General features: G+C 39.6%; 1 protein-coding gene across 1 annotated transcript in view; it reads right to left on the reverse strand.

Moving 5' to 3' along the window:
• ZRANB3 (zinc finger RANBP2-type containing 3) overlaps window positions 1-19385 on the reverse strand; it is a 226103-nt gene that overhangs the window by 5373 nt on the left and 201345 nt on the right. Inside the window, exons 15-19 of the mRNA XM_045826044.1 lie at window positions 16895-16986; window positions 13772-13873; window positions 12568-12710; window positions 6037-6147; window positions 4584-4986 (exon numbers count right to left, since the gene is read on the reverse strand). Coding sequence (XP_045682000.1) covers window positions 4584-4986; window positions 6037-6147; window positions 12568-12710; window positions 13772-13873; window positions 16895-16986 — 851 coding nt within the window. The remainder of the gene's footprint in view (window positions 1-4583; window positions 4987-6036; window positions 6148-12567; window positions 12711-13771; window positions 13874-16894; window positions 16987-19385) is intronic.

A 19385-nucleotide genomic window follows, 5' to 3' on the forward strand; every position in this document is an offset into this window, starting at 1 on the left:
TCTGCATTCCCAGATATGCTGCTTTCAGGACATCCTTGAGTTCTTCCATTGTGTGTCTTCTGGAAGCCTCCACCGAGGCAGCAGACGACAACTAGAGTCTGGGTGGCACCCCTGGGGTGGGTGCAATATACCCCTCAATAATCAGACCAAAGGATGTTTCAGGAACTCAGGATGCCATTTAAAAAGTAGTGTATTTCCCTAGTTCTCAAAGTCATGGCAATTCAGCTTTGCAGAAATGCTTATTAATTCTATCATAATCCAGAAATAGTAGGTAAATAAAAATATATGATCTGACCAACTGGCAGGAATTTATCCAACATTTTAGTGAGCAGAGAATGGCTCAGGAGTGATTTTTTTTAAAAATTAAGCTCACTATAAAATTACATATCTTGCTTTAGCTTGGAATTTAGAATTGACTAGATCACAACATTAGAAATCCAGTTGAGTTCTGGGAATCAAAGTGAATATTAATGAGTCTAAGAAAAACTGACGGTGACCAGAGGGGAGTGGAGAGAGGGATAATGGGGAAAGAAGGGGAAGGGTCTAGTCAAGGAACAAGTGTAAAGGACTCCTGGTAATGGACAACAGGGTGGGGACTGACTGAGGGAAGGGGGTTGGGGGTTGGGTGGGGCAGGGAAGAGCAACAGGGGAAAAATTGGGACAACTGTAATTGAACAACAATAAAAAATATTTTGTCATGACTTCTGGCCAAGATGGAGGCATAGGTAGACACACTGTGCCTCCTTGCACAACCAAAAGAAGGACAACAACAATTTAAAAACAAAAAACAACCAGAACTGACAGAAAATCGAACTGTATGGAAGTCTGACAACCAAGGAATTATAGAAGAAACACCCATCCAGACTGGTAGGAGGGGTCGAGACAGGCAGCCAGGAGGAGAGGACTCCTGGCAGAACAGTGGTGGAGGACTGGGGCAGGCAAGGTGCAGCTGGTGGATCCAGCAAAGCGGCAGATTGTAAAGCAGGGCAGACAAGGTGGTGGCTGGTCAGCAAGGCAGCAGCTGCTGGACAGGCAAGGTGGTGGCTGGTGGAGCAGTCGGTCCCACATTTGAGCAGAGATATACCAGGAGGAACAGCTGGGGAGCGAGGCAGACCTTGCAACCTGGGGTCTGAGCGCGGGGAAATAAAAGCCTCAAAACACCAATTGAAAACACCTGTGGGGGTTGAGGCAGCAGCGGGAGAAATACCCACCCTCAGAGGAGAGTTCATTGGAGAGACCCACAGGGTGTTAGAACATACACAAGCCCACCCACCCAGGAATCAGCACCAGGAGGGCCCAGTATGCTTGTGGGAAGTGGGGGAAGTGACTGAAATCTAGCAAAGAGTGGAGCAAGCGCCATTGTTCCCTCTGGACCCCTTCCCCACAGACAGCTTCACAACACAGCAATATGGATTGCCCCGCCCTGGGTAACACCTAAGGCTCTGCCCCTTATACATAGCTGGCGCGCCAAGACAAAAAAAAAAAAGGCCCAAATGGAAGAACAGATCAAAGCTCCAGAAAAAACACAACTAAGTGACGAAGAGATAGCCAGCCTATCAGATGCACAGTTCAAAACACTGGTAATCAGGATGGTCACAGAATTGGTTGAATTTGGTTGCAAATTAGATGAAAAAATGAAGGCTATGCTAAGTGAAATAAAAAAAATGTACAGGGAACCAATGGTGATGGGAAAGAAACTGGGACTCAAATCAATGGAGTGGACCAGAAGGAAGAAAGAAACATCCAGTCAGAAAAGAATGAAGAAATGAGAATTTTTAAAAAATGAGGAGAGTCTTAGGCACCTTCAGGACAGCTTTAAACGTTCCAGCATCTGAATTATAGGGCTACCAGAAGGAGAAGAGGAAGAGCAACAAGTGGAAAAGTTATTTGAACAAATAATAAAGGAGAACTTCCCCATTCTGGCAAAGGAAATAGACTTCCAGGAAGTCCAGGAAACTCAGAGAGTCCCAAAGAAGTTGGACCCAATTAGGAACACACCAAGGCACATCATAATTACATTACCCAAGATTAAAATGAAGGAGAGAATCCTAGAAGCAGCAAGAGAAAAGGGACAGTTACCTACAAAGGAGTTCCCATCAGACTGTCAGCTGATTTCTCAAAAGAGACCTTACAGGCAAGAAGGGGCTGGAAAGAAGTATTTCAAGTCATGAAAGGCAAGGACCTACATCCAACATTGCTCTATGCAGCAAAGCTTTCATTTAGAATGGAAGGGCAGATAAAGTGCTTCCCAGCTAAGGTCAAGTTAAAGGAGTTCATCATCACCAAGCCCTTATTATATGAAATGTAAAGGGACTTACCTATGAAAAAGAAGATAAAAAATATGAACAGTAAAATGACAGCACACTCACATTTATTAACAACCACACCTAAAGCAAAACCAAAAGCAAACTAAGCAAACAACTAGAACAGGACCAGAACCACAGAAATGGAGATCACATGGAGGGTTAGCAACAGGGGAGTGGGAGGGGGAGTTGGGGGAAAAGGTACAGAGAATAAGAAGCATAAATGGTAGGGAGAAAATAGACAGGGGGAGGGTAAGAATAGTATAGGGAATGGAGAAGCCAAAGAACTTATATGTACAACCCATGGACATGAACTAAAGAGGGGGGGGAATGTGGGTGGGAGGGAGTGTGCAGGGGGAGGGGAATAAAGCAGAGGAATGGGACAACTGTGATAGCATAATGAAGAAAATGTATTTAAAAATATTTTGTCATAAATTCCTTCACTAAAATTGTCTTTTACAACAGATGAACATATATGTTGCTTTCTCATTGCACTGAATTACATTTTAAGGTTATGTGTTTGCTCTTTGTCACTCAATATTAACGTCATGAAAAGTGGAACAACTGAACCATGGGTGTTTTTTTTTTTTTAAGTTAAAGTTATTGGGGTCCTGGCCAGGTGGCTCAGTTGGTTGGAGCATTTTCCCATACACCAAAAGGTTGGGGGTATGATCCCTGGTCAGGGTACATACCTAGGTTGCAGGTTTGATCCCCAGTTGGGGTGTGTGCAGGAGGCAACTGATGTTTCTCTTTCACATTGATGTTTCTCTCCCCCCACCCCCCACTACCTTCCTCTCTAAAATCAACCAAAAACATATCCTTGGGTGAGGATTTTAAAAAAATATTATTGGGGACATGGAGAAAAAGGGCCCCTTGTAAACTGCTGGTGGGAATGTAAGTTGGTACAGCCACTATGGAAACAGATGGGGGTCCTCACAAGTGCTTCTTGATGCAATGTATCACCTGCTAAGGTCTCTTTCCCCAGTAATTTAATCAGAATCTAATTAAGCCTCTATATCTTATAACCATTATTCTGGAAATCAGGGGCATGGAGAAACATGTCAGATAATACCATGAGAATACAGGGAACAAGTCCAGGATGTGGAAAATCCTACATGCCAATCACCCAGTTTCTTGAACAATCAATGGTGTAAAAAAAGAATGGGGTGACATATAAGAGGGACACACAAAAGAAACCAGAATTATCTTCTGGAGGGCAAGCCCCTTGTAGTACAAGCTGCTGCTAGGTGAGTGTTCTAGAAATTCATCTGTATCAGTGTAACAGCTGGCGTTGCCGTGAGAGGCTGTGTTTGGCCTCAGCAAATTTTTTTTGAAGGCTCAGTGCATTTGCCCATTTCACGATGGGTGATTTACAAGCTCACATGCTCATATCCGCTAAGTGTTGGGCAGTTTTTGATCAAAACCGGTATGATCCCCCAATGCCCTCCCCTCCCTAACACCTGATCTCACCCCAAGCTATTTTTTTTGTTGTTTCCCTGCATGAAAAATGTCCTCAAAGGGAAATGTTTGGCCAATATGGAAGAGGTAACAAAAATGACAGAAGCACTGAAAGGTATCAAAACTGACAAGTTCAAAAACTGACTTGATCAGTGGAAAAAACGTCTTGATAGGTGTACTGCATCAAATATAGAGTACTTTGAAGGTGACTGACATTTAAACATGTAAGAATAAATACGCAATTTTTATAAATAAATTCTGTTTTTTGGGGGGACTCCCTTGTATGTTAAAGGGACCATAGGAGGTACAATGACTAAATGCAATGTGTGGGTCATATCTGTGTTCTAGTTTTAATAAGACAGCTACAAAAAGATATTTTTGAGACAATCTGGGAAAACAAATATGCATGTACTAAAATCAAGAAATTTTAATTATGTTGGGTATGATAATGGGTATTGGGGGTATGGGACTATAAATCAAAGACAGAAAGAGGGAGGAAGGGAGAAAAGGAGAGAGGGAGAAGTTCTATCTGTGAGAGATACATAATGAATGTATTTCAGGATGAAATGAAATGTTGTCTAGAATTTGCTTTAAAGTTATTCCAAGGGTGAAAAACAAAGAATTGAGGTAAGGGATTGATGAAAATGAAGGCAAAATGTCAATAACTGTTCAAGTTGGGTGATGGGTATATGAGTTCATTATTCTCTCTACTTTTGTATATATATTTGAACATTCCCATATTAAAATGTTAAAAGGAAAGCGAGTCAATATTCATCATTGAGTACTATGCTGCCTCCTATCTGTCACACAATTATAATTTACCTGTTCTAAAGGGAGCTTTGAGATCCAGGTAATATCCAGAAGACTCTTCCGCTGGCATTTAGGAGCATCTCTCAGACGTAAAAAGAGTTCTTGTGCATTCAGATTACATAGCTGACACACACCATGTTCAATTTCAAATACTTTGGCTCGTAGGTAACTGTTATGAGAACGAATCCAAAACTCCTCCTGACATTTCAGAGAGCAAAACCGTGAGTCCCAAGCATTGACTTTACACTCTTGCTTAGTTTGGCAAGTGGGTTGCTGACAGAGAAGGCAAAGTGGGTTTCCTTCATTATCCACAGCTTGCAAATAGCCCTTGGATGTAGAAGGCTTCACAGTGGGATCAGCTTGGGTTAGGCAGGGATTTAGAAATGGGACACAGGCTCCATCTTCAAGAAAGTTTCTAGAATTGAACAAAACAGATAATAATACTTACACTAGTCTAAACAGGCATAACTTCATATAAAGGTATTCAAAATTTCTATGCCGATAAACAGTAAACATAGGACCCACAGATTCTATGATTCACTGTGGAAATGAAGCGGCTGCACTCAGCACTCTATACTCCACGCCAAATAAGGGAAAGAATTGTGTGTTTAAAAAAATTAATTTAAATATAAATATGCTACCTCTCTTGAGCATTTAGATATCTTCAAGTTAAACAATCAGACTTTGAAACATCTGGAGAAGTTAGAAAATGCTTCTTCAGGCTGGAAAAGGACAGGCTAATGTGATATCATAATCAAAGTTAGTGCTATCATGCTCTCCAGGTGCCACACACCTCTTTAGGACAGAGGGACCATTAGTAAGACTTTCATGAACCCCTTCTTCCAGGCTCTGCTGGCCTACAGAACACAGTGTCATATCCATCAAGTGCCAAAGCCAAGTAGCCAAAAAGTCTTAACAGAAATTAGAACTGAAGAACTAGATAAATATTGCCTCCTAAAGGTAAACTCAGAGTCTGACTGACTTAAAATTAGAAACAAAACACTACAGGACATGTACTCAATTTGTTAGAATAAAAGGAAATAGTATATTACTCAATTATGTTGAAAAGCCCTACACAGGAATCACAACAACTACTTTAACTGTTTTCTATGGCTGCTCATTAGACGTGTTAAAACAAAAGCTTCTTATGCAAGAAAGAGCTCAGAGCTCTTAGGGGGGTAGAGCCTGTACTGAACCTCAGGTTTCCTGGCATCTTAGAGGCCTGGGGCAGGTCACTTACTCCACTTGGTCTTAGGACCCTAAAAATAGCCTTCTGGTGTCTAATTTCTAAGGTGAGGACATCATGTGCCTCACAGGGTTGTTGGGAGGACTGAAGAACTACTGTATTATGAAAGCTCTTTATAACCTGTAAGATGCCAAAGGTAAACTATTATTACAAAAATGAATACAAAGATTTAAAGGAGTAGTCTTAGTACTGCTATACCCTATAGTAAATAAACCTTACTTTGTAGAAGTGTCTTGTGGCCTGGCCTCCTTTGTGATCAGACGGAGATGGCCCCCATCATTCTTCACCTTGTCCATTGAGGCCACAGCAACATCTTCTTTGGTTATATATCTAAAATAAGGACATGTTAAGTGGATTTCCTCACTCTTGTAAGAGTTTCTCTATTTCACAGTCACACTGCTCCTTGCAAAAGCAATAGGAGAGGCTCTGGCCAGGTAGCTCAGTTGGTTAGAGTGTCAGTCATATCCTGATATGCTAGAGTTGTGGGTTTGATCCCCAGTTGGGGAACATAAAAGAATCAACCAATAAATGCATAAACAACAAATCAATGTTTCTCTTTCTCTCTATCCCTTCTTCTGTCTCTAAAATCAATAAAAAGAATTTAAAAAGCACTATGAGAAAAAGCAAGATACCATCTATTTGGTATGGTGATGCTAAAGTTAGGGAACGAAATTTTCTCCTTTTATGTTGGTCTCCACGTGTAGGAAACACTTCCACATTAGTTTTCTCAAGACTTATTTTTGTAAGAAACTCAAGAGTCATTCGACACTCTATGGACCAATTTTTACTTAGACGAAAAAAGGAGCGGGTGTAGGAACAAGAAATGCTCAAATACATGCACAACTGGCAGCCTTAAATATATAGCTTAGCACGCTGTGCAGAAAATCTCTAATTGCATTTTAACCTTTCTTGGCCTTCTCTTCAAGGTTCCTCAGATCACCTTGATCAGCTATAATAGTGTGTGTCAGCATTCCAGGTAAAGTGATTCTCTTTTTAAACAGGTTCAATCACATCTTCTATATCAAGGTTGTTTCCATTATTATCAGCCCATATGGGGTTTATGGAATCATCCACTAAAGTGAAGCCACTCTTGACGTGGGATTCAAAACCTTATTACACAACACTATCAATACCACACAATGGTTAGGGACTGGAAGGAAAGAGGAAAGTTATTCCAATTAAAGGTGACAAGGGAATTTAAGTAGGTGAAATGCAATTACCCAATTAAGTCCTTGTAATTAGCATGGCCCAGTTTCTCTGGTAGTTAATACTGATTGTAGTTTTTTAAAAAATCAGTTTAAACATAAATTTCTTCATATGTTTGAGTACTTCATTTGGGAGCTTGACAATAAAATCAAAGTTAAATCACAATGGAATTGTGTAAGTGTAGGTAAAATTTTAGAAATTTTCTTTTATGTTAAGGTAGATTTAATAATGAGCAGATTTCCTTCTTCTTATAAACTATATTATTATTTTTTCAATTAGGTGATACATACTGCACATACTTCAAAATTCAAAACACATGTAAAAGTATGTATGGTGAATAAGTTTCCCTTCCATTCCATCCTTTTTACCTCCCCCAAAGCAACCTCTGTTGCTAGTTTTTAAGTTATCCTTTTAGAAATAGTTAATTTTTTTCTCTATATAGATTATCCATTTTATTTGTTTATCTCTATATATTTTATTTTATAAAAATTTTTAATTTATTGATTTTTAGATAGAGGGGTAGGGAGGGAGAAAAAGAGGAAGAGAAACATCAATGTGTAGCTGCCTCTTGCATGCTCCCTGATGGGAACCTGGCCCTCAACCCAGACATGTGCCCTGACTGGGAATTGAACTGGCGACCCTTTGGTTTGCAGGCTGGTACTCAATCCACTGAGCCATACCAGCCAGGGCTTATATCTGTATTTTTATTGACACATAACTGGTGCCACTAAATTTAACATTTTAAATTTTTACACTTCAGTGCATTTTAGTATATTCACAAGGTTGTACAACCATCACCACTACCTAATTCCAGAACATTTTATCACCTCAAAAAGAAACCTGAACTCATTAGTAGGCACTCCCCATTATACTCTTTACCTTTAAAAACAAAATGGTAGCATCATATACACATTAATCTTCACTTTGATGTTTTTACCTAAACATCCATCTCAGAGATATCTATCTCCATAGTAGTATACAAAGTTGCCCTATTTTTCAAATCGTTGCAATATTCCCTTATTTGGGCAAACCATATAATATATCTAATCAGCCTCTGATTAATGGGCATTTTGGTGGTTCCAGTCTCTGCTATCCCAAACAATGCTGTCCTAAATATCCCTATCTGTGATATTTTCTACACACGAAATATATGTAAAATAAATGCCCAGAAAAACTGTCAGGTCAAAAGTCTTGGGCACTTTAAATTTGGATAGGTTTTGACATATTGTTTTCATGTGGGGTTTGCTCCAACATACAGGTCCACCAGAAATTAATAAGAGTACCTGTTTCCACAGACTTTCACCAGCATAAGGTACTTTAGTTAAAAACTTTTCTGCTAATTGTGATAGGTATCTCATTATAGCTTTAAATTTGCATTCTCCTGTTAAGGGTGATTGTCTTCTCATACATTTGCATTTCTGCTGTGTGTCTTTCTTAAAGCAACAAAGAACCATAGTGAATTCTTTTAAAATTCTCTAACTTGCCCTTTTAGTTCTTAAACTCCCCTGCCCCCCATTTCTTCAACCATTTTATTCCCTTGACAAAAGTACTTCAACTAAAGTATTTCGGTGGATTCTAAGTGGAATCAAAAGCTTCCTGGCTTTAAGGAGAAAGGGGATATTAAGGGCCTTAGGTATTATTCAATGTTTAAAAGCTTAGAAACCTAACTCAGTAACTTTAAAAGATGCTGAGAAATCTATTCAGAGATTTAAGAACTAAAAATAACCTTTCCTACAAGAGTTTTAAGCACAGATTTTTGGAAACCATAAGGAACAATCAACTCCAAATCAGGTGGGGGTTGAAAACTTTTCAAACACAGTTGTGAGTTACCAATATTTAATTTTCCACTGAGGTTTGATAGGAAGTATATCAATTCTCAAAAGGATTATGGTAAATCCCCCTCTGACAAGTAGAAAAGGGAGAATGTTGTGTACTAAGTAATTCCTGGATGGGGATGCGAGCAGGGGATGGCAAGTTTTGTAAGGAGAGAGGAGTGTGCGTTGGAAGTGGTCCCCGCCAGTGAAAACACTGCTCGGCTCTAGGTTGCTGGCCTGTGTTGCAGAGGAGCTGTGGCCAGAAGAGAAATATTTGTCATCTTAAAGCCAACAGGGCTCCCAATGAATCAGGCCTGCCTGCCTCTGAAAAATGGGAACTCACTTAGGAACCAAAACAATGGCTGGTAATCTTGCCTTCCATTCACATTTGAAGGTGAGCTACTCCAAAGCTGACTGTGAGCCCTGAGCTTGGATGGGCCTGAAAACTGGTGGACACCACTGGGGGACAGTCTGGTTGGAGATTTAGCCATTGATTTTGGGGTATTCCTAAAAATCAGTATCTATTTGTCTTTATACTGAGGCCATTCCATCTTTTTTAGAGATGAATCTTTTAAACTTCTGCTTAGGAAATAAAATGTGGTTGCTGGTATTCTGGAAGTTGAGTGAAGACTATGGAAACTGTTCAGTTTCCCAATTATGCCTCTTCATTTATGTCCACTGAGCCTGGTGCTTCCAAGCCTGACACCCTTTTGGTTCATTTTCTCTAGAAAGTAACATGCTAGGACAGTGGGGAAAGACATCTAATATCTAACCTTCCTCATACAAACTTCCAATCAGTGCTGTTGTGCAGCTCCATCCCTCACCACATCTGCTTCCAAAGAGACATAGATACTCCAGTTTACTGAGACTTGGCTTCCATGGCGAGAATCAGCATGCTTCCTCAAAGCACCGCCCCTCTACAGGCATGCAAGTTTCACTGTCATGACTCTGCTAAGTCAGTTTCCCTGGAGTCCTCCCTCTCTCTATATCAATGACCAAGACTGATCAGAGCTACATTTTTAATACTTCTCCTCCTTTTCTTTTCTCCTTTCCCATGGCTAGTGCCTTAATGTAAGTCCTCATCATTTTCCCCACCCCCAGGTTTACTGTAACAGTATTTTAATGTGTGTGTGGTAAGCGGACTTTTAAAGACATCTTCCTAGGATTCCTGTCCCTAGTATTCAGTCATTCAACTAGATAATGCTGTGAAGGGACTTTGCAGATGTAATTAAGTTTACCAATCAGCAGACCTTGAGATAGGGAACAATTTCCAAGCACAGGGAGTTCACACAACTTTGCCGGTGCTGAGATGGAGGGGTCCTTGTGCTACGCTAGAAAGAAGCTTCTAGAAGCTAAGAGTGACCTTCAGCTGACAGCCAGCCAAGAAACCTAAGCCCTACAACCACAAGAAACTAAATTCTGGCAACAACCTGATTCTAGCCTTATAGAATCCAGAACAGCAAAACTAATAGAGCCAACTCAGACTTCTGACTTATAAAACCATGAAATAATAAACTGCTGTTGTTTTAAGCTGCTAGGTTTGTGATAATTTGTTACAGGGGCAATAGAAAACTGACTCAACTTGTCTCCTCAATTCAAGTCCTGCCCTTCCAATCTAATCTTCCAACTGCTGTCTAAAGTGGGCTCTTAAAAATAGGAGTCCAATTATTTACTCTTTTGCTTGTTAACACAAGTGCTATCTGTAAGATATCATCTACATATATCGCATAAATAAGACTGTGTGTCTAACTTTGGTTTGTATCAATTTTATGACTTGCTTTTAGCCTGATCAGGAGGTTCTTTGTCAGGAGGTTCTTTAAAGTGGCCATTCATGTCTGATGGAGAAGAAACAATGGGACTTGTCTAGAATGGCAATAAATTCAGTGAAGAAGGGTATTATGATTATGCAAAGAGAAGACCAACACTTCAAGTAAGGCTGTGATTATAAAAATGAGAAAATGGAGAGGACTGGAAGAAGTATTGAGAAAAGTAAACTAGACATCATGCTTTTTGTAATGTATGTATGCATATATGTGTGTATATGTATAAGTACACACATATATTTTAAATGTATTTTTATATGAAGTAATATATGCTCATGAGAAAAATTCAATCAGTACAGAAGGGTTAGGCATGAGTCAAAAACTGGCAGCTCATAAATAAATCCAACTCATCAAAGGGTTTTATTTGACTCATACAGTATTTTATTTTTAAACCTGAATTTCAATGATGTTAGATGGGTTATGCACTTTCCAATTTGCCATAGTTCTATCTCCTACTCCATCTTTTTCTAGTTTTACACCTGAGTTCATTTGTTCATTTATGGTTCCTGCTTTGTTTTCCATCATTAGTTTGTGATCCTAACATAAAGTATAAAGCCCCTACCATCTCTAGCATAAAGCATAAATCCCCTAATCATACGGTCTAGAGCAAGATTCCTCAATAGTTGCATTACTGACATTTTGAGACATAATTCTTTGCTGGGGAGTGCAGTTCTATCCACTGCAGGATTTTAGCAATATCCTAGGCCTCTAGCCACTAGATGTTGCCCTGTTGTAACCCCTAATTTCGACAAGCTAAAATGTCTCCTAACACTGCCACCCGGGGAGAAAAACCGCCCCCAGTTGTGAACCACTATCCTAGAGAAACCTCTGGGAAGATTTTCTAAGGTATCCTTCCAGACACTTTCCATGTCAATAATAGCAATTACATATATTTGTGTCTCCATCCTTTTTTAATACTTATTTACCGTTAATAATTTATCACAAGTATCATTTCTTATTTTTCCATAATAATATGCCATAGGCTATATTTTGAAACAACTGGAGACTTTTCACTATGTGGGGCTATAATTTAATTAACCACATCCTCTCATATGCCACTGATGATTTTTTTCACCTGTGTGCAAAAAAATGCTAGAGATCACAAAATAAGGGCACATGGGGATAAAGAGAGATTATATATGTATGGAGACAGCCAGAGCTACAGGGGATTTTTCTGCCATGTGGCTGTTGGTGTCTTGTGCTCTCTTCCAAAGCAAGAGTAGGGCAAAAGGACAGCTGACTGTGCTTCCTGAGAATCTGCCTCATGCTGAGGAAAGATCTACAGAAAATGGGGATCACATGAGGGGATACCTGGGTGAGGCAAAGATAATTATGATGCTAAGAAAGGACACTAAGTGCACAGATGTTAAAAAGGGACCTGTAATGATAAAGGCAAAACAGCTACAAACATTAAGACCCTTAACCTTTCATTTTGTTTCCAACCACAGGCATAAGACTTGCCTTCCACCACATGGGTGGTGGTGCGTCAAATAGAACCAGCTCCCCTCCTGCAGGACACCCAAGACTCACATCCCAGAAGTGCAGGACAGATGGGGCCCAGGGGTGTGTTCTGTTGTTCTAACAAGGAAATGTCTTCCTGTTGTGAACAAGTGTCCCAGGCTGGGCAGTTCATAGACTGTACCACCCCGTGGCTCTGGCCTCTCTGCTGGTGAGTAAAAGTTATGGTGAGAAAGGTCCAGATGACCTAGTCTTCCCAGCAGATTTGACCAAATTCACCAAATAGCTAATTATGTTGCTATAAAATAAGCTGTCATTTTATGTGTGATTTTCTCTTTACTCATAAGGATTTCATTAATGGTCACATAAATATCTCAGACTCACCCCCTCATAGAAATGACAATGACAAGTAATAAAATACAAAATAAAAAGAGAAAGACAACTCATACCTTTTTGTACTATTTTGTTTAGTTTGTTGCTTTGTGATCTCTTCGAAAGCAAGAATTGGGCTGCAGAATAGCCGTCCGCTTTTCCTGATGATCCTTTGCTTCATGGCAGTTAGACTACTCCATTCTCGAACAAACCTCAAAATCTGGCAGAAAAGGAGACAATGAGAAGAGTGTACACAGCTCACCAGTCATCTTCCCTTGAAAGTGAGGCTACTTATAGTATCAGAAAACTGATGTTCTATTATATTCCCCAAACAGGTTTTGAGTTTCATAATTTAGTGCTTTCTTCCATTTGATGCAGCAGCAATGTGCTCAGTGAGATCGAAAGAGGCCTGGCTGTTGGAAGCTATGGCAGAGGCAGAACTGGCCTTGGGGACAGCAGGCATGGCAGTCATGAGAGACTTACACTACAACATCTGAGAATCGCTTTGTGCCCAACGACTTGTCTCAGGAAAACAGCCATCAATAAACCTGGGACATTTTTATTAGAGTACCGTTAATCTTACTTATTTGTCAATTATATATAATGCTATTTTCTGGGACCCTGAGAATCAGGATTAGACGACACTAAAGAAAATATCTCACTGCTACCTCTTACTTTAAGGCAGGTGCAGCCGACCCATGGGCAATGTTTGATTCCCACTAAAAGGCCAAAATCATAATCATTGTTTTCCTGTAGAAAGTGGTACATTACATGCAGGCTCAGCCCCTGCACATGTTGACCCTTCTTAGCGATGAAGCTCAATTGGTCATAGATCAGAACTGAGGCATCCCTGGCAGGTACTTGGCCTGCAGCCGCATGCTGGTGCTTCTGACAGAGTTGAGAGTCACCCAGCATGGTCTTATGGTCTTTTCATTGCTCTCAGAATTTGTCATTGTTAGAACTTAACCTTCAAAGATAAATTGTGATTCTGTCAGATACAACTATAGCAGTTACTACTACTGTGCATGAGAAATTAAATGATGTGAGGACGATTCTATCCACAGAAACAGCAACCCTAGGTGTGATCGCTCACCAAGGAAACGGATTTCACACATATTCTTAGCACCAGGGTAATTCATAGGCACTGCCTGGACTGACTGAAATGCAGCCAGTGATGTGATGCTGCATGGTCCACAAAGTACTCTGCTTTTATTAAACTCAAAATGGCTGTTAAAATTACTCATATTTTAATTTAAAACAAATTTACAGAACTATACTTACCAGAGATCGATTTTGTTTCAGCTCAAAGCTTGCAGGTAAATCTTCCCAAAGGTCTAATTTTATATCCAAAGGAATGAAATTACAGTTCATCTGGTTTCCATCCTGATTATAGATTAAGAAGCATTATTAATCCACTTTGTCTGTAGGCACTAGAAATTATTTTAAAAGTAAAGAATGATATTATGACATAATATGCCCTGTCTCCTATAGGATAAACGGAGGTGGCACATTCTAGACCAGGTTCCACCCACACAGCTCCCCTGAAAGGACGCTGAGTGGAGGAGAGCAGGCTCCCCACTGCCCTCAGCGTGCCTCCAGCGCACTCACCGGCACGGGTGAAAGCACCACGCTGAGGGGTGTGGTCAGTTAAAGGCAGGTTTAAACATGAAGTATTTCTTTTATAAAGGGGAAGAATCATCCCTGTATATGAAAATATATTATAGCAACAATAATTGAACCCACATTCTAATTCTCCCAGCTACAAAGAAATGCTAGCTCCCACAGTTGCTTTGAAGAAAACACACAAAAGTAATTACATACAGATTAAAAATTTAGATATATAATTGTTATTCTAAACTCAGACTTGAGATTCTGACTGAAACAGTTATTTAGAGTTATAATGTTAATATGATATAAATTGCTACATATCTGTTACTGTTCTTCCTTTTAAGGGGTATTCTTTTGGGTAGTGAGCTGGGTTTTCATCCAAATTTCTACGTCAGTTCTTCTAAGGTAAAAAGGAAATATTTCATCTCTATTGAGGCTGAGAAAAGACCTATTAACATTTCATGTGCTTAGTGTTTAGAAAATTAACTGGATAATGTTTTATGGTAATGGGTCATGTAATTATTTAGAATAGTCATAAAAATGCACTGGAAACCATTGAGAGAGATTCCAAGAACAAGAGGTGGCCCCTGCCATACAGGCTGGGTGGCAGAGCTGGAAGACGGGTCAGGGAGGCTGTCACTGTACTCAGTCCGGCACACTGTAGCCTCTACCAGGAGTTTGCTGTTTTTCTCTCATCTCCACCCAAAAGGGAAAAAACACTAATTAGATGATTTAGGGTGCAGAACTTTCACTGTATAGAGTAAAAAGTTTAAGAGTTTAAGGGCTTCTGAATTCCTATGGTGCGCTCCATCTATTGCCCAGCTTTTAGGTTCTTGACCTTCAAGCTCACAGGGTGGGGAGAGGGGGTCAGTTCTCTGTTACTCTCTTCTGACAACAAGAGAAGCGGGCCTGGAGCTCTCTCCCCAGGGGATGAGGGAGGCTTGGACACTCAGATCTGCCTCCAGGCCAGCAAAGGAGTCCTTGGTGCCCCAAGTTTACACTTTCCACAAATGGTGGCCTGGGGCTCAGCCTTTAAGAGTAGTATGCTAATTGTCTGGCTTCATTCTTGGTGTCCCTCTCTTGGCTGTGGTCCCACAACAGATGCTGTGGACCTAGAATGGAGGCTGTTTGGGGATTTTGTATTCACGATCCTTGTCACCTCCTAATCTTCTATCAATCTTTTCCAACCTGGCAAGAAGGGGCTGGAAAGAAGTATTCCAAGTCATGAAAGGCAAGGACCTACATCCAAGATTACTCTATCCAGCAAAGCTTTCATTTAGAATGGAAGGGCAGATAAAATGCTTCCCAGCTAAGGTCGAGTTAAAGGAGTTCATCATTACCAAGACCTCATTATATGAAATTTTAAAGAGACTTATCTAAGAAAAAGAAGATCAAAAACATGAACAGCAAAATGACAACAAAGCCACAACTATCAATAACTGAACCTAAAATAAACAAAAACAAAAGCAAACAACTAGAACAGGAACAGAATCACAGAAATGGAGATCACATGGAGGGTTATCAGTGGGGAGGGGGAAGGGAGGATAGGGGAAAAGGTGCAGGGAATAAGTAGCATAAATGGTAGGTACAAAATAGGGGGAGGGTAAGAATAGTATAGGAAAGGGAGAAGCCAAGGAACTTATATATATTACCCATGGACATGAACTAAGGTGGGGGAATGGTGGTGGGAGGGGGTATGCAGAGTGGAGGGAAATAAAGGGGAGAAAAAAATAGTATAACTGTAATAGCATAATTAATGAAATATACTTTTAAAAGCTTCAAATATCATTTTACTATACTTATATAGATTAGAAATTTGAAAATGTAGTCTAAACAAAAGTATTTATAACCTCAACAAGTTGTTTTTCCTCAAATATTCATACCAGTTTACTGAGGCCAAAGATTCTCACATGGCCCCTGAGATTCTCTCAGGGGATCCACAAAGTCAAAAGTGTTCCTGTAATAATAGTAAAACATTATTTTCATTCTCATTCTGTCACAACTGTATTGTGGAGTTTTCCATGCACAGGCAGATATGAGAATCTGCCTTCCACTGTCTTCTACTGAGACTTTAGCAAAAATTACTAAAAATGTAAATATTCATTAAATATTGTGTTTGTTTTAGAAAATATAAATATTTTTCATGAAGATATGCTATTGATATACATATATATTATAGCTACTCTTAAATAAAATAATAAATGAATATGTTTAAGTGTTTCCATTTTAATTTTTAGATTGTAAATATCAATAAATATAACCCACATAAACAACAGCTCTTTGGGGTCCTCAACAAACCTTAGGAGTACAAAGATATCTGAGATGAAAAAGTTCGAGTTCCACTAACCTAGGCTATGGCAGGAATCTGAGTAACCTCATTATTAAATCTTCGTAGAGTTTAATGAACATGATGGGCAGGCTGAGGCTTCTGTAGAGATGCTGCCAGTGCAGGTGCTGATATTTAAAGAGAGTTCACTGTGGCTAGGCACTGTGCTGAGTGCTTTACAGGAATTAGCTCATTTTATCCTTGCAACAGATCCTCTCCACATTTTACAGTTGAGGAAATCTGTGTCTCGGCACAGATTTGAGCCCAGGCACTCTGGCTCTGAAGTCTGTGCTATTAACTATTGTGCCGTTTGCCTCTCTGATTTAACATCAGAATTTGATGATTAACTTTAAGAAGAAAAGGAAGTAGATGCCAAGCTCTTTGTTAATAAAATTAAATATTTAGTTGAAACATGAAAAAAAGAGAAGCTTTTTGTATGATTCAAGCAACAGAATCTGTGCGGTGCTTACCTTGGTGTAGAGGTGAATCCGGTCAGTATTCTTACTTGCACAAAACATTAAGGTATCATATACTGGCAGAGTATCAGAACTCTCCAACTGTTCTAATAAAGAAGATAAAAGAGTAGCTGAAGGCTTGTCTACTCTCTATCCAAAATAGTTTCTTTTAATCTTCTGTGGGTTAGAATAGTGAAATATAATTTTATCAAATATATGGACATATGTGACAAAGAACATGTATCTGGGCTTGAAATAAAACTCATGGTAGGCCACGTCAGAGCATATGGGCTTACAAGGGCACCAGTTGCTTTGCACTTTTGCTAGTGACCCAAAAAGAAAGAAACAAATTTAGAATTAATTCAGAAGTCACAAGGCAGGTACAAGGGAGAATTTCCTGCTCCCAAGAATTAAGGAGTCTAGAAACTAGACTTGCTAGAGCCAATTTAAGTGGAGACTGAATGAGCGCTGTTGTGATTATCAGCAGCAATCTGGCTATGCCAAGGGCCACGTAAGTGCCTGACTTCCTACGGCTTCATGCCTCACATTCAAAAAGGAAGCAAATAGACAAGCATCTTTCCTCACAATCCGTTTTTATTTATTCCTTTCTCAGTTCCACTGACCAATATATTCTGTAGGGAAGATAGGGTTATCAATGCTGATCTAAATAGTAATTATAGTTGATGCTTCCCCAGTACTTACAATGTTCCAGGTACTGGTCTAAGCACATATATTAACACCTCCCAGAAATAAGGAGTGAATTATACAGAGGAGGAAATTAAGGCACATTAACTTGCCCAAGGCCACACAATTAGGAAGAGGACTTAAGCCCAGGAATCTGGCTCCAGAGCTTGTGTTCTTCATCTTGGCCACATTTCCTCAGTGATCTTTTAAAGTATTTTCCCAAATCTAGAAGCATGTGATTTGTCTGCCATACTACTTGGCAATATCATCATACTTTTATTTTTCTAATCAAGGCTTTGGTTACTTTATAAACTTGGTGTGTGAATTATTCCCATACTGCACAAATTCAAAAATACATATTCCCCCCATACTTTTACACCTCTGAAATTGGCATGTCTTATAGTCAACAACAGTGGCTTTTTACAGTCATTGTTGGCCAGGTGGCAGCTGTGCAGTAGCTGGCACTGCCTGACCACACGAGAGCTTAGTCAGACTGGATATTCCTGTTACTTCAACATGGCATTTGAGGTACATGCACTGTTGTTACTGCATGTGTTGATTTTAATTACCTTTACAATGTGTTCAAAATGTCTATGATTTGGTATTAAAATGAAAAGTTATCATGTAAACGAAAAGAAACATTAGGTACAGAGCAGGAGAGCACATGTTTTGATATTGAAAGAAGCAAATCTGTATCACTGAAGGAATAACCATTTTTTTTTTTTTTGCAAATGAATAACCAAGTGCCTCATGGGACCTAAGAAAAGGAGATCCCTGTAGACAGAGGAAGCTGTCTTACATTTGGATACTGAGATGTACCAAAGGGTTGCTTATTATATACCAAGCAAAGACACTGAAGGCAGGAGAAACTGCTAAATCCTTCAGGACAAATGAAAGAAATATGAAAACAAGAGACGGGGATATGACTTGGTATGGGCTACCATGAACATATTGTCATATTTTGCCCTGGTTGGTGTGGTTCACTGGATTGAGTGCCGGAATGAGAACCAAAGGGTCACCAGTTCGATTCCCAGTCAGGGCACATGCCTGGGTTGCAGACATGTCCCCAGTTGGGAGCGTGTGAGAGCCAACCAATTGGCACATTGATGTTTCTTTCCCTCTCTTCCCCTCTTTCTAAAAATAAATAAAACCTTTCAAAAGAAAAGAAAAAGTGTCGAAGATCCTTGAAAAAAGATTGTCATATTTTAATTGGTAGTGCTTTTTCTTTCTTAATGTATATAAAATAAATGCCTCTCATAATCATTATGTCTTGAAAGAACTATGTTGAAGCACTAATGTGTAAAGATCAGATGTTATTCTTTGATAAAAAGCATTATAGGAACAATCCCAAATCTGTTGATTTTCATTATTCCCATAAAGTATAATTTAATGGTTTGGGACTAGAGATGATGTCTTTTGAAGATACAGCCACCCTTCTAGAACTCCAGAACTCTCAAACTACAGTTCCAGTGTAGTATGTACCAACTGAATTCTAAGAGCATGTATTCATGGAAAAACATTTTAACATAGCATGCCTCCTCTGTCTTCATTCTGTTTGTTTTCCATGGAAATTCATGTTGGTAGGGAGATGGAAAGCATACGGCTTATACGGAATTCTCAGCCCTGTGATCTGAGAAGTCTAAAAAGGAAGAAGAGATACACAGGTATACAGGGAAATGCTGGTGTTGTTGGAGTGGATGAGGCCTATGCAAATTTCACTGGCAGAATAGAATTTCTGAAAGTCTAGTGATCTTTGAGAAGTAAGTGTAAGTAAAGCTAGTATATGTCCTGATGAAGGGACCAATTTACAACTAACGAGCCA

Source organism: Phyllostomus hastatus, unplaced genomic scaffold (genome assembly GCF_019186645.2).
Source record: "Phyllostomus hastatus isolate PE091 unplaced genomic scaffold, TTU_PhHast_1.1 phas_scaffold_60, whole genome shotgun sequence".
NCBI classification, from domain to species: Eukaryota; Metazoa; Chordata; class Mammalia; order Chiroptera; family Phyllostomidae; genus Phyllostomus; species Phyllostomus hastatus.